We start from the raw sequence: 26,074 nt of genomic DNA on the forward strand, positions 1-26,074 counted from the left end.
AAAAGAGGAGAAGGAAAGAGGAAGGGAAAGGGAAAAGTAAAAATGAAATAAAAGAAAAAAGGAAAGGAAAGGGGAAGGGAAAGGAAAAAAAGGAAGGGAAAGGAAAGGGAAGGGAAAAGGAAAGGAAGAAGGAGGGGAAGGGAAAGGAGAAAGGAGAGGAAAAAGGAAGGGAAAGGAAAGGGGAAAGGAAAAGGGAAGGAAGGGAAAAAGGAAGGGAAAGGAAAAGGGAATGGAAAGGAGAAAGAGGAAAGGCAAAAGGAAAGGAAAGGTGCAGGGATGAGATTTACTGCTCTCGGTTGGTAGGTGGCAATGCTGGAAAAAAAGTGAGAGAGAACTATATGGAAGTGTTTAATTCTTTATGCACACAGAAACTGGTAGTATGTATGGTCCACAGAGGATTGAGACGCTTTTAGTGAGTTATTAAAAATTTAATCTAAATTTTTTATTTAATGTAACTCCCATATTGAACTTATTAAAGAGGGACTTGGGGAAATAGCAGAATTCTGTGCCTGGGTTTTGTGTGGCCATCATGTTTTGTTTTCCTTCCCGATAGGAATTTGATGATAAACTGATCTCAGCGGTTTAAAAGCGAGTAATCTGTGACTGATGTTCCTTGCTGAGTTCTCTGTGCTGTGCATTTGCATTAGTGCCCCACGTCTGATAGCTCAACAAGGACCGACACAGCCTGGTGAGCCTCTCCTTTCTTCTCCTGCTTCCTCTCCTTGTGTTTCACCAGCTGAAAATCACAAAGCCAGCCTCTAGCTAGAGATGAAGGGGCCTTGCTTTTATTTCATTCTTCCTGAGGAAGACAGCTCTGGGTAGGGTTTGGGTTTATTCCCATGCAGGGAACACGAGGAGCTGCTGAGGGTCGTTTTGTTGAAGGGCTGAGGGAGTTGTGGAGCAGTGTGACAAGGACGTGGCAGGAGGCCGAGTCTTCGTGCCTGGTTTTCACCTGCACCTCGTGAAAGAGGATTCTGTGTTAGGTGAAGGCTCTGCGCTCATCGCTGGCTCCAGCCTTGCCCTGGGCAGACAGCTCTAACAAAATGATTTATGGCACACCACAGCAAAGCGGGGAAAAGAAGAACGTTAAAGTTCTTGAGGAAAAAAGAAAAAAGGATGCAAATGTTCCTCCTTTTTTTTTTTTTTTTTCTTCTTTTTTGCAAGGAATGGGGGCAAGCTCAGATGAACGCGTGCAGAATTAGTTACAGTGAATAGAGAAGCACAAGCCCTGGTGCTGTCGCTGCGTGCACGGAGCCGTGCTGCAAGGAGAGCCCAGCGCAGCTCTGTGCCCACGTTGTCCCTGGTTGTGTCATGGGAAAGTGCCACCAGAACGTCACACCTGTTGGTTTTGGCACTGCGGTCGTGCCAGCCGTGCTGAAGCCCCGACCACCCTGCTCGTGCTCCAGGGCATGACCTGTCCCCACGTCACTGCAATCCCCACCAGCTCCAGCTGATGCTGGGGGCTGTGCCGCTTCCCCGGGGCCTCCCTGGCTTTCCCCAGTGCTGCCGCGCAGTGTCCCCGTTACAGGCACCAACCTCCCACCTCGTTCGCTGCGCTAATGAGATGCATCTGGACGTAGAATTAGCTGAAGGTTAATAACACTGGAGTTGGTGATATTAATAATAGATGCTCAAGAGCCTCCGTGGCACCGGGGAGCTCCTGGGGGCTTCGGGGTTGTACCTCTGCTTTGCACTGAGGGGTTTGCGTTTAGATGGGCTGCTGGTGTTGTCTGTAGCACATGGTCAGGCTGGGTGTCAGGAAATGTTTATTCTCTGAAAGAGTGGTGATGCGTTGGCACAGGCTGTGCAGGGTGCTGGGGTCACCGTCCGTGCAGGTGTTCAGAACCGTGGGGATGTGGCACTGAGGGACGTGGGCAGTGGGCATGGTGGGGATGGAATGACACTGGGCTGAGGACCCTCGAAGGCCTTCCCAACCTTAATGGTTCTGTGATGTACAGCTTAATGTATGCTCGCTACTCTTGTGTGTGGGTTTTGTACCCAACAGAGGTGGAAATGAGCCCACAGCTGTCCAAACTGCGGGTCAGCCCATGCCCTCCTGTGGTGCACAAGGACGGGGTTGATAAGGGCATATCAATAGCTGTGCTGCTGCGGGGTTCCTGAAGCTTTGGAAAAGCATGGGTCGGTGTGCAAAAGCAGGGGGCTGGAGCAGTGAACACCACTTGGGCTTTGTTTTCTGCTCAGGTTGCTCCCGGATAGACAGGTGTCCTCCCCTGCACAGAGCACAGGCAGCAGTGCTGTGCTCTTGGCTTGGGGGTGAATTACTGTGATTGCAGTTAGTGCTATGGGAGGAGGCCGAGCAGAGCCCCGCCGTGGAACTGCTGAAAGCAGAGGGCTCCCAGAGCTGGGCTCGCTGGAAGGCAAAGCCCACAGCCAAAGGGAGAGTGACAAATCTGATTTACGAGGCGAGCATCGCTCCTTTGCTCTTATATGGAGCTGCCGGCTGCAGCTCCCGCGCTGTGTGACTAACAGCGCTCGGCTGGGACCCACCCTTGCTGTTACTGGTATTTTTAGCATTTTCCATCCCTTGTGCTCAGTGTGCCTCCCTCGTTGTGGTGAGAGCCACTCTGCCCTGCAGCCCCGCTGCGCTGACCCCAGGGTGCCACCAAGACCTGTGTACGGGGTGGGGAGCTGCTGGGCTGCTGCTGGTGGCTTTGTGAGCGGCCAAATAGGAAGGAAAGAGAAAAATAAAAGCAAAGATTTCTGCTAGGCTTTGTTACGGGCACCGAACTTCACAGCTGCCAAGTCCCCAGCTGCGTATTTCTGCCCCGTGTCTCAGCGTGTTTGTGTTGGATTTGGCTGTGTTGGATGGAGAAGCTTTGAATTTTGGGTGACGTGGGAGCGTGGTCTGTGTAATTCTTCAGCCTGCAAGTTCCTAATCGGGTCTTCTTCCACACATTTGGCAATTAAATGAGATCTCTGTGAGACTTCCCCTGCCTGAGCCTCCCAGCCACCGCCTGCTGGGAGTGGGGCAGGTGGCTCTAGGTGACTGGTGCTGGAGTAACCCCATTTCAAGGTCTCTGAGCACGTGATGGAGCTGTGGTGTCCCCGTTCATTGCAGGGAGTGGGACTGATGCCCTTTAAGGTTCCCATCCAACTCAAATCTTTCTATTTCAGCTCCAGAACAACTCAAACGATTCTGTGAAAACTTTGGGTGTGGGAGCTGTCAGTGTCCCCCAGCGTTCCCCCTCTGCTTCTAGATGCCCACCTGGAGATGAGGAAAACCCTTTATTTTACCACTCTCCACCATGGAGAAGAACCAATTTAGCCCCATTCTGTTGGAAATGGAGAGGCTGTGGTTGCCAGCCAGCAGCACCGTCTCCATGTCAACTCTGGGGGCTTTTGCATGGTGCTGTGCATCCCCTTGGTCCTGTTCCTAGTGTTGTCCTGGAAGACCTTGTGGGGGCAAAAGCCGCCCTGAAGGACATGAAAGGGAAAAGCTATCATTTTTGATCAATGAAATTCTGTAACTTATTGCAAATTGGGAAATTCATCGAAGTTGGGTGATTTATTACTGAGGATGCGGGCGCAGCCCATCTGCTGGCTGTCAATGTTGAGTGGCTTTGACTTGGGCTTGGTGCTGCTTTGGGTTTGTGCTGGGTGAGAGGATGCAGAAAGGAAGTGCTGGGGCTGAGCACCTGTGGTTTTGGCAGGCGGTCCCCAAAACCCTGCCATGCCGTGGGCATCAGGTCTGAGCTGCACGTGTCTGCACAGAATGCATTGAATATTACGCGTGGCTGATGGAGTTCGCTGCAAACCCTCTCCCTCACAGGACAGAAATAGCACTGCAGAGCAAGGTGGGTTGTAACATGCTAATTTATTTACATTAATACAAAGTCTTGCAGCTTTGTATTGTACTGTTGGAGGGCTCGTGTTCTCCATAGCATTTTGCATGGCGTGATATTGCATTTCCGAAGGAGCAGCTTATCCTTAAGCACATACATACAATCGCGGGCAGGCAGCAGTGGCTCTTCGGTTGCTATCTCTCCGCGCTCATTAGAATGGAGAATTGGTTCCCCATTCATGAGCAGCAAATAACTGGCGGGAGATCACACCTGCTAATCATCAGGCCGTTTGTAAATCCTCTATGAAGCACGTGTGAGCCAGCTGATGAACGGCACCGTCGGAAATGAGGGCTGTGCGCTGTATCGGCGAGCCGGTACAGATGGGATGTCTGGAGGTTGGCCGCGTGGTTTTCCCTATTGGAGCACCAAAAAGCTGTGGGTACCTGGGTGCTGTGGAGTGTGGGTACCAGCATTCTGGGGCGCTGGCAGCACTGTAACATTGGGGTGAAATTGTTGGTGCTTTACAGGAGGGAATGGGAATCATAGAATCGCCAAGGTTGGAAGAGGCCTCCAAGATGGCCCAGTCCAACCGTCCATCTATCACTAATATCTCCCACTGAACCGTGTCCTCTCCTACATCTGAACGTTTCATCAGCACCTCCAGGGACCGTGACTCCACCGCTTCCTGGGAAGCTGTGGCCCGGGCTGTGTGGAGGGGCAGGGTGGCTGTTACACAGCCTGGGGATTATCTGCTCCCGGGGAGGAGCGGCACATGGCGAGGGGTGGGAGGCTGCTCAGCGTCGCCCTCCCTCGAGAAAGAAGTAATAGTCCAAAGCATTAGGCATGAATGTAATCCAAACAAATGTTCTCCTTTCCAAGGAGATTTCTGGTATTAACCGATTAAAAAAATAATCTTTTTTTTTTTTTTTTTTTTTTTCTTCCTTTCTTGCTAGATTTAAACCCTGGGAAGCTTTAGCTTGGCTTAAAGAGGAGCTAAATCCATAACTCCCGGTAAATCGCCGGCAAATAAAGATGAAATCCCGTGATGCCCCGTGTAATTCCCAGCTGGGCGGGTGGGAGCGGGTCTGTGTCCCCGCGTTACGGGGCAGGGGTCAGCACGCAGCACGGGGTGTGTGTGCCGATAAGTGCGTGGGCCATGGGAAGTGGGGAGTGCGGTGGGATGGGGCCGGACGCGGTTTCCTGCCCGCTGCTCCCCCGCGTGGCTCACTTCCTTCCCGTGGAGGTGGGGATGTGCCCCCACCACGTCCTGTGGTTATGTCTGAGGATGTTTCCCCCGCGCGGGGACGGCTGTGGGAGAGCTGGGGATGGGCATGGACTCAGAAATGACGTTTTTTCCCCCAGCACTGGGGCCACCAGGTGGTTGTCCTTCTTTTCTCAGAGGTCTTTTCCAACCTTAAGGATTCTGTAATAACTGACGGCGTCCCAGTGATTAGCTACAGGATGTGCAGTGCGCCTGGTCAAGCTTTTCCCTTGTGTATGCAGTGCCGGCAGTGAATGTTTAAATGCTGATGCTTGGGAAGCCCTGCCTCAGTGAATGGGACGCTTTGCAGATGCAGGAGGAAGCCGTGTTCAGGCCAGTGGTGTATTTATCCTTCATTTCTGAACGTTATCCCACAGGTTCTTGTAGCTCTTTTCCTACCACCTACGTTTCCACTCCTGGTGAAGCTGCAGGTTGCTGTTATCTCCCCCATAGCGCGGAGGAGGAGCCGGCAGAGCTGGGGCAGAGCTGTTTTCCCACAAAGGCCGATTTTTATGCAGGCACATCTGGTGCAGGAATCCAGTCTGGGAGCAAGTGCCGCGTCTCTGCAGTCATTTACATTTTGGAACCTCACAGCTGGCTGCGAGGAGGAGCAGGCGATAGCTGGTACTGCAGAATAAAGCCATGTGAGCTCATCGCTGGGCAGTGCTGCCCTGGGGAGGCCGTGGCCATTTCGGGAGTGAGCTGTGCCCAGCAGAAAGCAGGGCTGGAATGTGGGAGCTGCTGTGTCCTCATGGCCAGCAGTGCTCCAGACTCTTGCAGGTGGGGGTGTGGGGGCAGCTGTCAGCCCCCAGAAGGCAAGCAAACTGAGATAATGGGAGCTCAGTGAGGACTCAGTGCCGGCAGGCTGTGAAGGCATAGAATCACTAACTTGTTCCTCCATTCTTTGCAGTTTTTTTTTTTCTATTGAGATTTCTACAGTAGAAAGCAAAGTGGGGGTTCAGTTCCCCCATGTGCCTCTGGCCTGAGCTTGCGGGGGATGTTTGCAGATCTCATAGTGTTATTTTGGAGTGGCAACAAAACTATCTGCACAGGGCAGCGAGCCATCATTCTGCAGAAAACCTCTGCAGAGCCATCATAGAGCCATGGAATGGTTGGGTTGTGAGAGGCCTTTAAGAATCATAGAATCATGGAATGGTTGGTTTGGAAGGGGCCTCAAAGCTCATAGAGCCATGGAATGGTTGGATTTTAAGGGGCCATAAAGGTGACAGAATGATGGAATGGTTGGGTTGGAAGAGGCCTCAAAGCTCATAGAACCATGGAATGGTTGGGTTGGAAGGGGCCTTAAAGGTCATAGAATCGTGGAATGGTTTGGTTGGAATGGTTGTGTAGGAAGGGGCCTCCATGATCATAGAATCATGGAATGGTTGGTTTGGAAGGGGCCTCAAAGCTCATAGAACTGTGGATTGGTTGGGTTGGAAGAAGCCTTAAAGATCATAGAATTGTGGAATGGTTGTGTTGGAAGGGGCCTCAAAGCTCATAGAGCCATGGATTGGTTGGATTTTAAGGGGCCATAAAGATGGCAGAAGGATGGAATGGTTGGGTTGGAACGGTTGTGTTGGAAGGGGCCTCAAAGCTCATAGAGCCATGGAATGGTTGGATTTCAAGGGGCCACGAAGATGACAGACCGATGGATCCGGTTGGGTTGGAAGGGACCGGCTGAAGTTGCCCAGAGCCCCATCCAACCTGATGGCCATGAGCACCGCCAGGGATAACGACACTCGTTGGGTATTTCCTTGATTCCCGCAGGCCTTGGGGCAGTTAGGGCTTCGGGTGGGCCGGGCTGGCGCAGCGGGGAGGCGCTGCGGGGCCGCGCGGTGCGGGAAGCAGCCGAGCCCCGCGCCCCCCCGCCCCCCTCCCCCCGCGCCCGGCGGAGCAGGCGGGGCCGGGCGGCAGCGTCCATCTTAGCGGCCGCGGGATGCTCGGAGATGGTCCTGCAGGAAAACTGCGCCTACCGGGTGAGGGACTGCGGGGCCGGGCCGGGGGGGGAGGAGGACGCGGGTTTGTTGCGGTGGGTTTTTTTTTTTTTTTTTTTTTTTTCTCCGTAGGGATTTGCGGGCGGCGCGGGGAAACGGAGCCGCGGGGAGCGCTCTCCGGCAGCCTTTGTGGAGGAGCCGCGGTCGGGCCGGGCTTTGTGCTCGCCATGTGATGCTCGCAGCCGCAGTGAGAGCCGCGGTGGGGCTGAGCGGCGCGGCGCGGCTCGGGGATGCTCCGGTCCCGCCGGCAGCCCGCCCCGCAACGCGCCCGCAGCCCGGCGCCCCGCAGCCCCGCTGCAGATGAAGCTGCTCCGGGTGAGTGCGTGCGATCCGCCGGCCCCGCACGACCCGCGTGGTTCTCTCCCCGCACGTCCCGTATTTCTGCAGGAGAGCCGACCCAGATGAGAACGATCTCTGAACGCGTTACGTTGCGCCGCTTGACGAATTACGGGGCTGGGATGGGGAGCGAGACCCCGCCGAGCACCCACCCGTCGGGGCAGCACCCATCCCGAGGTGGGAGCCCGGCATCCCGCTGTCGATGCGGCCCCTGTGGCCGCGCTTCGGTGCTGTGGTGTGGTTGGGTTGGCGCTTGGACTTGATGGGCTCGGAGGTTTTTGCCAACCCCAATGACTCGATGGGTCTGCCATCGTTGTTGCGCCGTCGTTGCTCCGTACCGAGAGGGCTGGTGCTGCTGCGGGTGCACCTGCGCGGGGAAGGGCAGCGTTTGGGGCTGGGTTGTTCGGTTGTTCCGTCCGCGCATCCCCTGCGCTGAGCAGTGCGGACGTGCGGGGCGTGCTGCAGAATGCCCGAGCAGCATTCCCAGCAGCAGAGCTGGGCCTCGGGAGAGGGGCTGTGCTGGGCAGCGGCTCGGCCGCGGCGTTCTCTGAATCCAGGCGCCGCGTTGTCCTGAGGCTGAACATCTCTTACTGCTGAAGGCAGCGTGAACGGAAACGATAGAGGTGCATGTCTCTGTATACAGGGGGAAATCAGTTGTTTTCTCAGGGAGTGCTTACGTTGCAGCAAGTGCTTCTGGAAATGAATTTCCCTTTTTGGCTCCTTTGGAAAAAAAAAGCCAAAATGCTGTTTTTTCGGCCTCCCTGCTGGAGGGAAGCTGTTTTTTTCTGCAGCTCCGAGCCTGTTGCTCTCCTGTCGTTATAAATGGGGCCATTGTTTGTGTGCGGTGGATGTTTTCCTGGCACGTTTGGTGAGACGCTGCGGATCTTGGGGGCAGTGCCCGGTGCCGGCCTGGCAGCATCCCTGCGTGCTGATGCCCCGGTTTCATTGCACCTTGGATCTGCTTCCATCAACCTGCTTGTTTAGGAACTGCTTTCTCTCCTCCAGAGCAGTAAACATGAGGGCGGAAATAGGCAGAAGGAATGCAGATCTCAGGGAAACAGGCACTCAGTGCAATCTGTCTCGCTGCCTTCCTACCCCCGCCGGCCCATCAGCCCTAAGGCCAAACGTGAATCCCCCAGTGACCGACGAGCCTGGGTTGCGGCTCCGACTGGGAGCCAGCAGAGCTGGGGTTGGGGCGGCCGTGCCTGCCCTTGCTCCTCGCATCCCTGCCCACGCGGCTCTCTGCAGCTCCTGGGGATTTAGGAGAGCTGCAGAACAAACAGAGGAGCGAGGCAGCGCGTGGAGAAAGGCTGGGGACATGTTTGTCTTAGGGAAATGCAGCAGAAAAGCTGTGACCCGAGCGCAGCAGAGGGCGGCGGCCTGGGAACCTGCTGCCCTCGCGCTCTTCCCTTTGCTCTCTGTTGGGTTCTCTGTGCTCAGGAGGCTCCGAGCTCTGCCCTGAGGCCGCCTGCGTGCTGCCGTGGCCAGGCACTGCCAGCCCTACCCGGGGTCTGCCTCCACCAACGGGGAATTCCTAAAATCTGATAGAAGAATCCCCTTTGGGAACCTCTGAGTAACCAAACGAGGACATGGAGCCCGGAGGCTACGAATAACCGAAGTATGAACAAAGAGTAGCTTCCTCTTAGCTATTTCCTTTCCCGTTTTATGCTGATTTATTTTCCTATGCCAAATATTTTGTTCCGGGCTCCACTTTGCCCACAGAGATGCACAGGGTGGTGAGCGAGGTGCAGGGCCCAGGCCCCGATGTGGTTGGAGTTCGTACACTGGGCCTTTGAGAAGTAACCCCACATGGGCCATACAACTGCAGCGCGGCCGCAGCACGCTGACCGCTGCTCCCGGAGCAGTAGCCATGGCACAGAACAAAGGCTGCGTTCTGGGAAGCAGGCTGAGGGCCTTCTCATTTAGTCTGATCCCAGGGACGCTCTACAAAATACGTGGGGAGCATGGGATGTGCTAAAGCCGAGGTGGGAAGGCGGGGTCAGCGTTGTCCCCCGATCTGCAGTGGTTTGTTTTAGTTCATGGGGTATTTGGGCTTTTCCTCTGATAGCTCAATGACAGCAGCGTTTGGAAGCTGATGCTGAGCAGAAGGGGCTGGTGGCGGTTCCCTCTCCGGATGGAGTAAGCACCAACATCATTTCGGGGCTTTGCATCGACTCAAACCAGCACCAAGTTCTCCTTTGATGCTGCAAAAAGCCGAGCAGCCTCAGGTGGCTCCGGCTGCTTCTCGCAGCGCTCCCCTTGCACTCGGCAGCGCTGTAACCATGGAGCCGGCTTGCAGCTGATGCAATCTGACGTCTGCATCCTTCCCCAGGAGGAACCCGCAGCTGACGGTGCCCGCTGCTTTGCACAAAGATGCTCTGCAACCGGCGTTGTCACCAGGGACAGGGTGGGACCGCATCTGTGGCTTGCACTGAGAGGTTCCTCCTGTATGGGGCGTTCTGGTGTGGGGCTGCAGCCCAGCCTGGGTGGCAGGGCCAGGGGCATGAAGGCTGCGGTGTTTACGTCTCAGATTTATGGTGCTGCTGTTGTGGTAGGGAGAGGAACGTATCCAGGGAGAGATGCTGCACTGCCTGCTTCCTTTCAGTGGAACTTTCTTGTGACATGGATTACTGTATTATTGTTATAGGTAACTACTGATAGGACCTCACATTGTGCCAGGGGAAGGTCAGGTTGGATATTGGGAAACATTTGTTCTCCAAAAGTCGTTGCATCAGCTGCCCAGGGAGCAGTGGGGTCACCATTGCCAGAGGTGCTCCAGAACCGTGGGGATGTGGCACTGAGGGATGTGGGCATGGTGGGGGTGCGCTGGGGTTGGGTTGGGGAACTCAGAGCTCTTTCCCAACCTGGATGGTTCTGCGATTCTCTGACCTGGAGGACGTCTCTCCCATCCCCTCCTGTTCCACCACACATCTGCAGGACGGGACCCCGGGGCCCATAGCAACCCCTGCTGTGTGCTGGGAGAGATCCTGAGCATGAGAGTGGTGAGCTGACAGTTGGACTTGGGCATCTTAGAGGTCTTTCCCAACCCTAATGACTCTGTGATGTCTGAGCGTTTGCAGAACTAAAAACCAAACCCTTTCCTTGAAGAAATGGAGGGTCGGTGCGCGCAGCGGCGGTGCTGCAGGCTGCATTGTGTTCTGCACAAAGCTCGGCTGAGAACAAGCGGCGTTATCGCCGCCGACGTCAGGGTCCCCATTGTCAGCGGGGCAAGTTAATTTTAGCAGCGCTGGGAAGTGACACAGTGAGTCAGCGGTGGAGGGGAAGCAGAAAGAATGAGACAGGCAGAGAGCTGTGCGTCCTGGGAAAGAGACGGGATTAAGCAGTGCCTCGTAGCGTTGCTGCTGTTGTTGTTATTTCCCCTGCAACTTCAGGATGGGGTCATGCCGTGATGCTTATTAACCTGGGGGTGATCAGAGCCGGCAGACTCCACCGAGTGTGCCTTTTAAGCCGAGTGGTGTCACCAGGACTTGGATCTGTCACTGTGGGGTTGCTGAGTATTCCTGTGCCGCGCCGCAGAGCTGTGTCACACCGGGGAGCAGCGCTGCTGCCGCTGTGCCGCACTGACCAAACAGGACATGAACCCCGTGACCTGAAGGATCCCCTGCACGATCCCCGAGCTCCTGGGTTGGGGAGACGTGCGGATACCGGGGCTGTGCCCCCCGGGCTGAGGCCCTGCGAGCCCGTGGGACGGGCGATGGGGTCCGGGCTGCGCGTCAAATGCCACTTGGGTTCTGTTGGTTACTTCCCAGGAGCTCATTTTGCACCCGAAAAAACTCTCTGAGCCCAGAAGCAGCTCGCTGGGGAAGCTGATACTGGAGGCGAGCTTCGCTTTGCAGTCACTTCGCTGTCAGAGGTTGTGGCTCTGACATCAGACACCGGGATTTTTCCTGCCCTTGTGCAGCACTTGGGGCTATTTTTACCCGGCGCTGCCAGTGGCTGGAGGAAGCCCTCGGCTTTCCTCTCCCGGTCCCGCTCCGCCGCCTGCCCACGGCTTTGACTTTATTAGGGCAAGGCCCGCGCCCGCAAGGAGCAGGGAGCAGCGGACCCGGTGCCACGGCCGCGGAGATGGGAGATGTGCCCGCGGGGAGAGCCCGGGGAGCGGGGCCATGAGCGGGGCCGGTGATGGAATGGGTGACATCATCGGGCAGGCATCCGCGCGGGACGTGGAGGGGAATTATAAAAAGGTAGGAGACAAAAAGGGGCCTTTTGTCGGCGCGCTCTGCGAGGACGGGCGATGCCAAGCGGCGTTCACGGGGCGTGGGGCTGCATGCACGGGGCTGCGGAGAGGGGCTTACCTGCATGGAACTCCATGCATGGAGCTGTGTGCGTGGAGCTGCATGCTCCGTGCTCCATGCATGGAAATCCATGCACGGGGCTGCATGCATGGCCACTTGGCAGCCCTAAAGAGCGCAGTGCTGGGATGCACGTGCCCCACCGCTGCCTTTAATCACAGATGCCTTCTGCCCGGTGTGATGTGGCAGAACTGCCCCCTCTGCGTGTCCTCGTCACAGCTTCACCCCCAGGGGCGTTCCCAGACACCTCCTCAGACCAGGAGAGCTGGCATTTGTAGGGCTCCGTGCCACATGGCTGGAGGGAATACGAACATTTGACTTTACGTTGTGTTTTTCTAGCAAGTCTATCCGTATAAAAACAAGTGTTGCATAATTATAATTCCTGCTGGCGAGTCCAATCATAGCCTTTGTAATGTACGGAGATAAAAAAGGGCGCTGTGTACGGGTCTGGGACTTTAAATATAGTAATTGTCCATGGCTGGTAATGACAGTCCCTGGCAAAAATAGCCTCCATGGCGTGGCTGCGGGGACCAGGCAGCTCCAAGGTGCTGGGGTGATGTCCCCTGATGTCCCCCATAGGATTTAACCCCTCGGCTGGATGGGAGCAGCCCTGCCCTGCAGGCACTGATTAACCTGCAATCCTAGGACAAAAGGTAATGGCCTTAAGTCGCATCAGATTGGATATTAGGAAACATTTCTTCTCTGTATGAGTACTTGGGCACTGGCACAGCTGCCCAGGGAGTGCTGGGGTCACCGTCCCTGGGGGTGTTCAGAACCGTGGGGATGTGGCACTGAGGGACGTGGGCAGGGTGGGGTGAGCTGGGGATCTCAGAGCTCTTTCCCAACCCTAATGGTTCTGCGTGTTTGTTGTGCTGTTCCCCGAGCAGCACGCGGAGCAGCCATGCTGGCTGCTCAGCCCTTGTTATCGATCGGTACAGCTCCAGAAATGTCGTTGTCGTCCGCTGTTAATGGAGGGCTGTTGATGGTGGATGGTTCCAAAGTGCAACGCGGAGCCTGGGAAATTGCTGCGGCACCTGGGTTGCAAATAAATATTTAATGTGCGCTTTTATTTGCTCTTTTGGGTGACGTCTGTAGTGCATAAAGGCTGCTAATACCACGTCCCGCATGCTACATCAGTCCAGCCGGCAGAGTGGGTGAGTGGAGCAGCCCAGTTCTTGATTCTCAAGTGACATCAGTCATACAGCGTGGGCGATGCGCTGTGGGCTTTTCTCAGTTCTCAGAAATCAGCAGGAATCTCGTGGTTCCCATCCCTCCACGGGTCAGTCGGGGACAGCCTGAAGGATGGGGATTGCGTGGGGACCACGGCACCGGCGGGGTGATGTTGGGGTGTTGGGTGGGCTTTTTGTGGTAAACCAGTATGCCTTGTGCATGGGTCGGTAGGTGTACGTGTCCGTACAGGCTAAGTATTGAACAATTCCATGCTCACCCAGTGTTGTGTATATGCAGAAGGAAATGCATGTAAAAAAAAAATAGGTCAGTAGGAGATAAAGTGGGTCAGGCAGCGATGTGGGCGCTGCTGCCGGTGGTGCGAGCAGCCAATGGGCCAACATCGAACTGAGATGGCCAAGAAGGGACCCACACAGGGTGACGTGGGGACCCCAAACTTGTGTCGTCCAAACAGGAGCCCCAGAGCACTCCCCTTCCTAACACACGCATGAATCTTCATCAGTTCACAACTTCTCAGATTTTTTTTTTTTTTTTAAATCTTTTCAGCTTCTTACCAGATCTTTTTCCTGTTTATCAACTCAGGGGTTTAATTATTTTGGGTTTTTTTTTTAAACCCCCTGAGGATGCTCAGTGATGGTTGATGCTGGGACACAGAGCTGGGGGACACGGTGTCAAAATATACATTTAAATATAACATGGTTTTACGTTTTCCTTGCTCGTACCTTTACATTTTATTCGAGGCGTTATGTTTTATATACAAAGTGAGTATATTTGATAGTCAGAAAAACCACATGCAGTTTTCCTTTCCAGTTTTCAGTGCCCCGCTCGGGACGCATCGTGCAGCTGGCGGGTAATTTATCTACAGCATAAAGTCCAGTTCCCTTAGGTATATTCTATTTCTTAGTAACTGTTCCCTATTTTATCATAACAAATCGGACTCTCCGTTTCTTTATGGTCATTATGCTGTGTCTGTTCTATAAGATGGGATATGCTGAGCTCAGGGCTGGGAATAGCGTTATTTCGTATCCCTGGTAATGACCTGGCGGGGCGGACAAATGGCACATTGATTAAATGTACAGATGTCAGACTGGGAGCAGCTGCAGCCACAGTGGGATGTGGAGCAAAATTATAGCAGGTCTGGAGAGAGCTCTATCTGTAAGGGGAAAACATGTGGGGGCGAAGAGGAGTGATTTTCAGCACGGGTTGGAGGTGGGGCTGGCGTGGAGGGAATGTCTGGCCCTGTCCTGCAGCCCCCCACTTCTGGAGGGAGACAGGAATGTCTGAGCGCGAGGATGGGATGGAAGAGGTCCTGTGGGTGGGAAGAGAAGTGGCCACGATTTCATGGAATATGAACGTGCCATGGGGATGTGCCCCTCTGGCGCTTGGAGGCAGCTGAGCTCGGAGGTAGGTCCTTGGCAGAGAAGCATGGGGTGCTCCATCCCTGGAGGTGTTCGAGGCCAAGCTGGGTAGGATCGTGGGCAGCTGATCTGGTGGGGGGCACCCAGCCCACGGCAGGGGGGCTGGAACTGGGTGATGTTGGAGGTCCTTTCCAACCCAACCATTCCATGATTCTATGATTTTTTTTGAAGAAGGGAAGGTGCACTGTGGACACTGATTGGTGTTTCTTCCATCTTTCCCACCCACCACATGCCCAGGGTGGCAGCAGTGCCCAGGGGTGCAATGGGTGGCACAAGAGACACAAAAATTCTGTTTTCCTTGGGTTACGCGTCACTGCTTCGCCTCATTTGGGCTCGCTCTTCAAAATAGCAGCTCCTCTCCTAATTCCCAAAGGGGTGGTGTGCTACCAGGCCAGGAACATCGCCGGTAAATAATGTAGAAAAAGAAAACAGGAAACAGCTTGAAAATTCAATACCCCTTGATGCTATGGGCGTTGTTTTCAATGCTCTAAATTATTTGTAGTGGTGGCAAAGGAGTTAGGTTACAAATAAAGTACGTATTTTGGTAAGAGATTGACAACATAATGGGCAGCACGATGCTGTAATATAGGCTGTCAGCGCTGGGGTTAGATTAAATGATTAGCTATTTTGCGTTAATAATTTGCATTTCATTGTATGTCACTTCCCTCTGTCACATAAAGGTGCGTTATTTCAGTTGGGCAAAATATGGGGCGCTGGGTTACATTGGCTTGCCTGGTACATTTTCTTTTGCTGTATATTCCTCATCAGCTGTTACATGTTACTTTAACATGAAATGTTTGAGGGCTTCCAAAGGTTCCTTCTGTCCATAATTTGCCTTCTTGTAATCCGTTGCTGACAGACACCAGAGCAGCACTGCTGTTCATTTGGGGTACGGACCTGTGATTCTCATTTATTGCACATCGATTGCGCAGCCACAGTTCGGTGATCCATTTCAATCTACCCCATAGCCTAACCTTCTTCAAAAAATGCCTCTATGTTAAGAACATGGTCATTTGATGGCACTTCTCCTACACTCCTTCCCCTGCAGGCTCAGAAGAATGAGCGCGAGTCCATCAGGCAGAAGTTGGCTCTTGGCAGCTTCTTCGACGATGGCCCGGGGCTCTACACCGGCTGCAGCAAGAGCGGCAAGCCCAGCCTGTCCTCCCGGTACGCGGGGCTGCGGGGTGGGTGGAGGCTGGGCTGCTTGGTGGCGTTGGTCAAGGAGTTGTGGGTCTGAATTCTGGCTGAAATGTGCACGTCCAAAGCAGGAGAGGGCTTGGTGTTATTGCTGGGTTAGCGTGGTGAATGATGAGGCTCGAGCAGGGGGCCCAGGAGAACCTCGTGAGGTTCAGTGAACCCAAGTGCCTTGGGAACAGGCTGCCCAGAGGGGTGGGTGCCCCATCCCTGCAGGTGCTCATGGTCAGGGTCCGGGCTCTGAGCACTGTTGGAGCTGTGGGTGTCCCTGTGCATTGCGGGGAGTGGGACCGATGGCCTTCAGGGGTCCCTTGCAACTCAAACCATTCTGTGATCCTGTGAAAGCTGGTTAAAAAACAAACTCATTGGTTTGTGAAAGAGCATCTTCCATTGGTGGTTCAAGAGGTGGCTGCCTGTTGGAAGTATGTTTCATGCTGGTCATCAGCTGGCTCTCTTGGTTGCACTGAGCAGCCTGGGGGGTCCACAGCACTTGGGCAGCTCAGTTGCCTTCTGTGCTGTGAGCAGGCATGGAGTGGGGAGGAAAAAAACCTGCGAGAGGCATAAAACCATGAGGAATCCTACTAGGGCAGCACGGAGGTGCAAGTGCAAAATACAGCTGAACCACAAACGCGTGTGAAAAGGAAAGTTGTGCTCTGTGTGGTTACAGCTCAAACGGTAACCGCTGTCTCGTAATTATAGAGCAGGTCTAATTAACATCCTGAGCAGGGTTGGGCAGCTGTACCATGAGAAAACATCAGATGCAGCTGAGTGTTGCAGCACTTTGTATTTATAGTCCAGGCAGAGCAGTGGTATACACTGCATGGGTCGGGACACCCAGGAGAGGCTGATGGTCCCCATCACTCCACCGCAGTGCTTCCAGCCCTTGTCCCAGTGCCCTGAGGACGCACAGGATGCATCCTTGCACTGTTGCATCCTCATGTTGCAGCATCCTTGCACTGTAGCATGCTCGTTTTGCAGCAGAGCGCCCTGTGTATTGAATCAGGGGTTCCGTGTACATCACGTGGGGCCATGGAGGAGGCAGTGGAGGAGCTGGGCTGCTGCAGCCCATGCTGGCTGCCACAGTGAGCAGCTGGTGCATGCTCACGGGGAAGGGCTCTGCATCTAGCTGTGTCCCACAGAATGTTTCCTGGAATCCTTTCCAGGCCGGTTGCTGCTTCCCAGCTGTGCACCTTTTTAATCCAGAATTTTTACAGTGCAGTCAGCATCCTCTATTTCTAATGCTCTGGTGCTCCCAGAGGTGCCTCCTCTGCCTCTCTGTTAGGAGGAGCATGGGTCAGGCATTTAGGCCCCACTCTTGAAGCGCAGGTGTCCTGCAGACCCTGATTTGTACTTGCTCTTCCCTTTCTGCATGGTGCAATTTGAAGCCACTCCAAAAGCCGCATCCTGCTCCTTGACCTGGGCACTGTGTTGACTCAGCCTGGCTCAGAAACTTGTGTGTTAATGCTATCTGTTGTACAGCAACAATGAATTACAAAAATACAACTCAAACAAACGTAAAGTTTGCTGTGAGGACCAGTATAAACCCCCTTGTTGCACAGCTTGTGTATGGGCCCCCCCTAACATGGACGCAGGAAGGGTGATAGTGCTGCCCTCAAAGGATCGTTTGGAAGATGAATGTGGAGAAACGAGCAGAGGCTGAGTGCAGTGTGAGAGGCAAGCAGCCCTGCTGCAAACCTGCATCGTGCCACGCTCAGGGCTGCACCGCTTCTCTTCCCCATTGCACGCTGGGAGCTAGTGGTGGAGCAAAAGCTGGGAAGGGCTCTGCTGGAGGAGTGCCCGTGCGATGCCGTGGTGCCACAAACAGCCTTGTGACACTCCTCAGTAAATCCTTTTGGTCGTACCCGTGATGACGAAGCTCTGCAGTATGTCGGTATTTCTGCTGTTCATCAGTAGATGGTGGTAGAGGCACTGTCGTGGCGGAGCCGGTGAGTTTTCAGCCTGGGCTGTCAGTTGGTAATGCTGGTGGTGGTGCGGCGGTGGTACTGTGTGTAGGAATTGTCACCTCTGGCCCAGGCTTTGGGTCTTGCTGGCAGCAGGGCTTTGGGGCCAAGCAGAGTGTTGTGCATCACAGATCCACCACTGGGTACAGCCCAACCCCATCCCCGTGCCCATTGTCACCTCTCCTCCCCGCAGACTCCAGAGCGGGATGAACTTGCAGATCTGCTTTGTGAACGACAGCGGCAGTGACAAGGACAGCGATGCCGATGACAGCAAGACAGAAACCAGCCTGGACACGCCTTTGTCACCCATGGTAGGTCTGGTGGCTCGTCTCACAGAGGCGTTGGAGCACACGGGCCGTCATGAGAACTGCTGGGGCATTAAACCCCAGAGTAGCACCTTCATTTGTCAATGAAAGAAATGTAAAAGCAGACGGGCAGCTAGCAAAATTGCTATTTCAGGACAGAGCTTCTGCAGAGAGGGGATGTACTCAAGGGCAGTGCCCCTTCTCCTGCCCGTCCTTTCTCTGTGCTCTGTGTGTTGGGGCAGTAATGGGTGCAGAGCAGCATCGGCTCCCATCAGCTCTCCTCTCCTCTGTTCCTTCATGGGTACAACACAGAGGCCCCAGCCCTGTGGTGGTGGGCTTTCCTCCAGCTTAACCAGCTTGTCCATTAGGCACTTATTGATCTGTTTGGTTCCTCTTTCCATCTACAGTGCTCAAGTGGCTGTTAATACTCAAAAGAGCCAATCAAGAAATCAGATTGATTTAAAAAAAAAAAAAAAAAAGCCACGCAGCCTTGTGATTTTAACCTCGCCTGTAGAAATGAACCCCTCTGTGTGCATACAGAGGATGTGAAGCTGCAGGCCAGCTCCTTTGCTCTGTCCCCGCGGCGGCGGTGCCGGGCTGTAACGGTGCGTGTCTGCTTCCCTAGAGCAAGCAGAGCTCTTCCTACTCCGACAGAGACACGACCGAGGAGGAGTCCGAGTCCCTCGATGACATGGATTTTCTCACCAGGCAAAAGAAACTCCAGGCTGAAGCCAAAATGGCCTTGGCTATGGCAAAGCCCATGGCCAAAATGCAGGTGGAGGTGGAGAAGCAGAACAGGAAGAAATCTCCGGTGGCGGATCTGGTGAGTGCAGGCCGACACCACGGCCCTTCAGCTCTCTGCTCTGGGTGTTAGGGAAGCAGGAAAGGAGAGGGGGAGGCGTGGAGCTCGGTGCTGTGTTGGTGCAGTGCTGACCTCCCAGCTGAGGTGAAGGCCTGGGTCGAGCGCTGGCCAGATGCTTTGGTAGTCTCCTTGTGGCCACAAATGGGTGTTTGTAGAGGGGGATGTGTGGGGTGCAAGCTGGTGCTGTGCAGAAATGCAAGTAATCCAGGGAAAAAGAATTAAACAGTTGAAAATTGATTTCCAGCTGCCACATATGCCTCACATAAGCGAATGCCTGATGAAGAGGAGCTTAAAACCCGCCGATCTAAGAGACATGACTATTGGGCAGCTACAAGTGATAGTCAATGATCTCCACTCACAGATAGAAAGTAAGTGGTCTTGGTTTAATTATTCTTTGGTAAGCCCCCTCTACTTCAGGATATATGTAAAAATGTTGATAAATGTAGGATAACAGAGCTATGCAGAAGAGCTGCTGGAGGTGGTTGTTTGCTAGATCTGGCTCCTTTGGCTTTTTGCTTTCCTTTTGTCCATCAAGCAGTCAGAGGACTCCATAAGGTAGCGTTGCTCCAGCCCCTAATGCATCGCTGGTGACTCAAACCCATGTTGGGTAAAAGTAGCCAAAAGTGCTGCCAGTTTTGAGGCTTTTTGTAGCTTTATGGCTGTGGTTTGATATGATGCTGTGCTGTGGCATCAGTAGCATCCACAAGTGGAGAAACCCTCCGGGCCAGTAGATGCCTCTGAGTATAAGTCTTGCAGCACATTAACACAGTTCACGTGTCCTTGTGTTTGGTTTGTCCCCTTGTCTTTGCTCTCTCCAAAGGATCCGGGGTTCTCCCTCAGGCATCTCCACTTTCCCTTGTCAACGATTAATTAAGCTTAAAAGAAATGACTCTGGTGGTTGTAGGACAAAAATAACCCCAACGCATTCATTGGGCTGCTGTGCACCTCTGTAACTGCTCGTGTTCGTTAATTACCGTCCCTCCTGGCAGCTCCTGCTAGGGATGTGGAGCTGCTCATGCCTGTGGCTGACACACTGCAAAATTCCTCTCCTTGCAAACCTCCCCCTGCTCAGCGTGAACTCTCCTCCTCTCTCCCCGGCCCCAGGCTTGAACGAGGAGCTGGTGCAGCTGCTGCTCATCCGGGACGAACTGCACACAGAGCAGGATGCGATGCTGGTGGACATTGAGGACCTGACCAGGTAAGTTGGGGCCACGGGCCATTTGCCCCCGCTGTCAGCCTTTGGGAGCCAGAAAGCCAGCAGGAAAACGGGCACTGCCATGGCTGTGTCCATGCAGCAAGCCCCATTGGCAGCAGGAGGTGATGGGGACTGTCACCACCATGGTGAGATGCAGGCAGCACAGGGAGGTCAGTGGGATTGGGGTGCAAGTGACCTCAATCCCACAAGAGCAGGATCTGTGGGGTGATGTGGGCTTCCAGTGTGCAAGGAGCAGCGCTTTGGTGAGCGGCACTGTAGCATCCTCACGTTGTCTGTGCACAGGGACATGTGCCTTCCCTGCGGCAGGGAAGCTTCAGCTTCCTTCCTTCCTGTGGCCAAGTTTCCTTCCCATCCCCAGCGCTTGCTCAGCATCCTGTTCCCTGGGCATCACCACCACGTCTCCATCCACGTGCTTTTGCCAGCACATAACCGGGCTTCTCCTTCCTTCCCAGACATGCCGAGAGCCAGCAGAAGCACATGGCAGAGAAGATGCCGGCGAAGTAACCCAAGAATCCATGGGAGCAGAGATGGAGCTCGCCTGTCCCGCGCTTCTGTGTCTGTACACGTGCTGATGTCCTCGGTGGCGCGCAGCAAATCAGTGTTAGTCCTTGGTCGTGTCCGAAGCTTTATGTCCGGTGATTGGCCTCTGCTTCTTAATTAATTTATTTTTCTTTTTTTTTTTTTTTTTACTCGTGCCACTCAATATCAGGCATTTTAATAATATTATTACAGAAAATGTACAGTACTTATAACATTATAAAACATGGCTGAGGAGAGAGGGCAGTTTAACTTTATTTTTGTTTGCTTAGAGATTTTACGTTGGACGATATTTTACCATTGACTACTTTTCTATTCTTCACTGTAGTTTTAAATAAAGAGACTGTACTTGACGGTGCTATACAAGTCCAAAAGACATGCCTGCCTCGTAGTGACGTCGTAACTTTGGGTAATATGTACATTTTAATCAGTTTTCAACATTTTGTGAATGTTGACTACCTGACGTTCATTTTTAGATGTGCTATTAACATTCAGTTGGGTTCAAAGAGTTACCTGGAAAGTTTTATGTATAAAGATGTAAAATAAACATTTAAAAACTTGTTTCATATGATACGTCTTTTTGTTGACCAGTGGTTGACTCGGTGATGCACCAGTGATGTACTCAGCCAGCTAAGTGTGCAATTCCTCCTTTGTCATCACCAGAAAGAGCCAAGCACGTACAGTTGTGCAGACAAGACAGCATTGTTGTAGAGTTATTTATTTGTAAGTTCATCATGTATGTATGACCTGGACTTAAGCTATTCTTCTATACTAGCATTCAGCGGGCCCTAATATTGTGACTATTGTTAGGCTCAGGCGCACACGGTAGATGTTTCTATATTTTATTATCCACACTAAATACCTAAGTGACTCACCCGTGTCAGAAATTCAAAAAAAAAAAGAAAAATCTATGTTAAAAATCTGAAGCAGCGTATGAAATGTATGCAATACGGCAGCTGCTCCCCTCCGCCTTGGGCTCTGCCTTGGGGCTGCCCCCCATGATGCCAGCTGTGCCCTGCTCTGTGCAGCGGGTGCTGGTGGCCCTGCTTTGTTCTGCTCCCAGGAGCGGAGACCTTTGCTTTCCACATTTTCATTTCCCCACCAACCCGGTAACAAATTCCCCTTGGCAAAGCATTTGGCTGACGACCTACTTGGGGTGTTTGCAGCAAAGCATGAGATGCATCTAAATTCCATTTCCCCCCCCCCGGCCACAAATGTGCTTTATTAAAATGACTCTTACTCACTGTTATTTTCCCTCTCCTTCCTCCGAAGCAGGCCGGGTGCTGTGAGCTCCCTTGGCAGCATTTTGGGGCACTTTGGGGCCGTTTTGCCACGCTGCACTGCTCCGACAGCAAAGGCTGGCTCAGGTGGGAGTGCCCGGTGCTTGCCTGCAATGGAAACTCCGCTTATTTAATTTGCTTTTTTTGGAATCTATGCAGAAAATATATATCTATAAATATATATGATTGTGGGGGTGTTCACTTCTCAGTATCTCCTGTTGTCTTGCTGCTGAGACCTGCATGTGGCAATAGCTAGCTGCTGCTGCTGTATTCCTGCTCTGTGCTCTCACCTGTAAGGCCAACCCCCCCACCACAGAGCGCAGAGGGGGGGGGCTCAGCTTGAAGCCCCACTGTGGAGCTGCTCAGCAGGAGGGGCAGGTGGCTCTGCTCACTGATAAGTGCCTTTAACTCGCTGGAGGGAGCAGGCCTGCAGGCACCCAGCACCGGGACAGCCAGCGGCGTGTCCATCTTCAAGGGTTTGGTTTTGAACTAAACAAAAAGTTAAAATAATAATAATTTAAAAAAAAATATAGAGTATTGCTGGGTAATTGCATCTTAGATCTGTGTCCGGTGTACCGCGGTGTCATGCAGGTGTGTACGATGGCAATGCTGTGGAATGAATGGATTAAATGATGTTTTTGAAAGAAAAGCGCCTCGCGTGGTTTTGTGAGCTCGGTCCTCTCAGGGTGCCCGGCCTCGGCATCGAGATCGTGCCAACGTTTGGGGGATGTGCCCCATCCTTGGGGAGCCGGGGTGGGGAGGAAGGCCTGGCCTCAGTCTGCTCATCAGGGCACCTCTTCTCCACTGTCTTGTGCCTTCAAGCAGCCTTCCCCACGAGACGCGTTCTGACCCCCAGTGCTGTCCCACTCTTTTGGCCTTGGGGGCAGTAGCTGCTCCCGGCACCGGGGGACTTTTCTGGAGCACAGGGGCTCTGGGGAATGTTTTGCTTTTATTCTGCCTTAGTTTTTATTTTTGACGTTTTCTTTCTATGAATGGATCATTTACATGGTTCCACTTAGGACTCCCATTATCAGTACTGTAACCGTGGAGCCAAATTCCCCAAAAGCTCTGGGTCAGACGGTTTCATTTCATGGGGTGACATCAGCAAGAGCAGTCAGAGGCGCTTTCTGTTCCAAGAGTAGCAGCACCCACCAGGATACGGGCACCCAGCGGCCCACCCCAATGTGCCCAAACAGCTCACAGGGACACCCAGCATGCCACAGACCCAGCAGGAGACAACATCCCTGGCAAGGGTTGTTGAAAGAAAAAAAATGAAGAGTTTTGGTGATAAACCACTTACTTAATGCAGTTGATTCAATTCCATGAGCGTGGAAGTAGATGCTGCGTGGCCGCCATTTGTTTCTGCCCTGTGAGCGTCTCCGTGCCATCGCTGTGCTCCCTTGGGCATCAGCACCCTGGAGTGGGAAACAGAGAGAGTTTCAGAGCCTGCTTTATAGCTACCAACATACCTAGGATCATAGACACATAGAATGGCTTGGGGTGGAGGGACCTTAAAGATCATCTGCTTCCACATCCCTGCTATGGGCTGGGTGTCCCCCCAGCTCACGCTGCTCAGGGCCCCATCCAGCCTGGCCCCGAGCACCCCCAGCTCTCTGGGCAGCAGTGCCATGGTGGGATCTTGTGTTTCTTTTTCCTTTATTGCTAATGTAATAGTAGTACAGGTAAGGACCCGGCCCTGTCCCACCCCACTCCTGCTACCCCGTTCAATCTTTCCTCCCCACACCCTGCCAGAAGGGGACAACCCGCTGCCTTTTCCTTCCCTGCCTCCATCTGGTGTCACAATAAAACTTTCTTTTTTTCCTTTTTAATTCTATCTTTTGGACTCACGCTCACCTGTGCTTCAAGGCATTCAATGGTACACACAATAACAGGAAAAAAAAGAAAAACAAACCCAACAACCAGCCAACATTACATTAGAGACAACTACAGGGATGACTTCCCCGTGAAGATAAAGCAGCCCTTTGGGGCAGAGATGTGCTTCATAAACCAGATGCTTTCTGCCAAGCACAATTTTTTGAATGGGTTCCCCTTTTTTCTCCCTTTTCTTCGCATCCCCCCGGGCAGCACTTTCTGCACAGCATCTCCCTGGGCACTGGGTGAACGCGCGGGGAAAGCATGGAGAACTACAGCACAACACACACACATCCTTGGGCTCTTGTCCTTCCATCACTCAAAGGGAAAGGACAGCAGGGTTCAGGAGAGCTACGTGCTGCGGGGTCCCGGGAGGAGCAGCACAGAGGGCATCCCCAAGGAAAAGCCACCGCCAGCACTGACAGCCGGGGCTCGCTTCCCTGCAGGAGCTCAGTGCAAGGAGTTTCTCTTCCTCCTTATTGTAAAGCAAAGCGAAACCCACGCGTGCGGGACCCCGCTGCCAGACTGGGAGCTGGGCCCTCTTCGTGGTGCTCAGCACCAGTCTGGGTCTGCCAGTTCCTTCGCCAGCACTGCTGAGCTCACCTCGGGCTCTGCAGTCGCCGGCAGCCCCACAGCCAGACAGACAGACAGCAGGGACAGCTGCCACCACCCTCACCTCGCCCCTGGCTTCCTAACAGCAGCGCTTTAGGGGAAGGAGCACGTCTTCAGAAGAAAAGTGAAATACACAGCGAGTTTATAAAAAAAGGGAATTGCAGAGTTTCGCGTGGATCGGCCGGGCCGGCAGCAGCAGGCGTTTCCAGGCAGCTGCCAGATGTGGGTGTCGGGACTGCCCCAGGTGTCAGCTCCATCCCATCCCTTTGTTCGTGCCCACATTTACCTCTCAGCAGCAGCGTGTCCGTGCCCGACGCGTGCAAGGCTGTGTTTCTGGGTGCCCGGCCATGCAGCTGTGCTCCTTGGTTAAAGCAGCCCCACCTGGCAGCTCAGGGTCACAGAACCTGCAAGAGGTAGAGAGAAAGGGATGTGAACGGGCAGGGGAAGGCACCCAGAGAGCAGAAACTGTGCAGGGCCAGCCCCAACCGCTTCTTGCAGCAGTGCAGCCCTCCTGCTGTTTGCTTCTGTGTGTGCGATTCGGCATTAAGCCAAAAGCCCCAGGCTTGGAGCAGGCTCACCCCCGTCCCCGACCATTCCCATTTTTCAGCCTGCTCACAGAGCAGCCCTCCCCCCCACACACCTGGAGTCCCTTGTCCAAATTAATCAGGAGCACCTGTGTCTGCCCGGTGCTCACCCCCAGCTCCTCCACCAGCAGAGCTGTGTGGATCAGCTATTTGAATAGGAATCTTCCAAATAAATTACCCAGGAGCAAAATTAAATAAACTATCCACGAGAGAAACCCTCCGTGCGTTCTCGGAGCTGGGAGAAGGACACAAATTTTTCCATGCAAGCATTCCTCACCGCAGCACTTCGAGGATCATGGAACCATAGAACGGATTGGGGTGGAAGGGGCCTTAAGGGTCATCCATCCGCACCCCCTGCCATGGGATGGCTGCCCCCAGCCCCATCCAGCCCAGTCCTGAGCACCCCCAGGGGTGGGTGGCAGTGCCAGGGCCCCACTGCCCTCTGGGTAAAGGATTTCCTCCTAACATCTGACCTGAATCTCCCATCTTTTAGTTTAAAGCCATTCCCCCTTGCCTAGATCTTTTTATTTAGCTGTGATCTACTTTCAAGCTTAGCTGCAATTTAATTTATCACGGCTTTCCTTTATATTTATATATAATTAATGCATAATTATAGATACATACATAATTATTACACAATTATAAGTAATTATAATTACGGGAAATAGGGCCTTCCTACAAACAACCCCTCTCTTCCAGTTGAGGACATGCTCACGTGCAGCACGACCTCCATACAGGGCTCTGGGATCCGGTTTGTAGGAGGGGAAGAGAGCAAGGCAGCACGGCCACCAAGTGTCAGTGTCACCACCACTGTCACCCACTGTTACAGGAGCCACTGGGTTCCTTAAACTCTTGTTCTGATCACACACAGCACAGGGAAAAGCACCGTGCAACTGCGTTGACTGCAGCCCCACCACAGTGCTGCAGCCCCAGGACGGCTCTCGTTTTTCTCTGACAATTAATTTCAGTGTGAGCAACTCATGGTTGAAATAAAGGCAGTGATGTTACACTTCCTCCTGTAAAACCAGAGATCTTCTGTGTTAATAAACCATCATAGGCAATTACTGCACTGTGTAAGTGCATAGAGGAGATACCCCTGCATTGCTTGCTTTAATAGCACAAGCATCACCCCACCTCTATAATCCTTCCTCTCCCTGATGAGATCACTGTCTGCGACCAAGATGTAATGTGTAATAAAAAGCACACGGGCTTTTCTGTTTTCAAGAACTTGCTTTCATTTTTTTGATGCAGCTGATATAGAAATATTCTCACGGCTAGGCCCTAACTTCTTGTGCTTTGCTTTGGGCCAAACCTCAAGGAAACGTTCCCTGTGCAGCA

General features: G+C 53.3%; 1 protein-coding gene and 1 long non-coding RNA gene across 10 annotated transcripts in view; one reads left to right on the forward strand and one right to left on the reverse strand.

Annotated features, from left to right (window-relative positions):
• LOC110397412 (schwannomin-interacting protein 1) overlaps positions 1 to 20,959 on the forward strand; it is a 27,007-nt gene extending 6,048 nt beyond the window's left edge. The window contains exons 1-7 of one of the 6 annotated variants that reach the window (XM_021393662.1): positions 6,957 to 7,040; positions 15,362 to 15,480; positions 17,662 to 17,779; positions 18,399 to 18,596; positions 18,880 to 19,003; positions 19,625 to 19,833; positions 20,304 to 20,959. In XM_021393662.1, the coding sequence (XP_021249337.1) occupies positions 7,011 to 7,040; positions 15,362 to 15,480; positions 17,662 to 17,779; positions 18,399 to 18,596; positions 18,880 to 19,003; positions 19,625 to 19,821 (786 nt within the window). In that variant the 5' untranslated portion in view covers positions 6,957 to 7,010 and the 3' untranslated portion in view covers positions 19,822 to 19,833; positions 20,304 to 20,959. Of the gene's footprint in view, positions 1 to 6,956; positions 7,041 to 11,471; positions 11,600 to 15,361; positions 15,481 to 17,661; positions 17,780 to 18,398; positions 18,597 to 18,879; positions 19,004 to 19,624; positions 19,834 to 20,303 lie in introns of those variants that run through there. The other 5 variants (XM_021393665.1, XM_021393661.1, XM_021393664.1 and 2 more) reach the window with 5 other exon arrangements.
• Positions 3,816 to 26,074, reverse strand: part of LOC110397418 — a 24,230-nt gene continuing 1,971 nt past the window's right edge. The window contains exons 2-5 of one of the 4 annotated variants that reach the window (XR_002437755.1): positions 24,439 to 24,556; positions 22,969 to 23,083; positions 21,633 to 21,776; positions 3,816 to 4,217 (exon numbers count right to left, since the gene is read on the reverse strand). This is a non-coding gene — a long non-coding RNA (uncharacterized LOC110397418). Of the gene's footprint in view, positions 4,218 to 13,413; positions 14,697 to 20,767; positions 20,902 to 21,535; positions 21,777 to 22,968; positions 23,084 to 24,438; positions 24,557 to 26,074 lie in introns of those variants that run through there. The other 3 variants (XR_002437756.1, XR_002437754.1, XR_002437753.1) reach the window with 3 other exon arrangements.

The sequence above is a fragment of the Numida meleagris genome, chromosome 4 (assembly GCF_002078875.1).
Source record: "Numida meleagris isolate 19003 breed g44 Domestic line chromosome 4, NumMel1.0, whole genome shotgun sequence".
Classification (NCBI taxonomy): Eukaryota; Metazoa; Chordata; class Aves; order Galliformes; family Numididae; genus Numida; species Numida meleagris.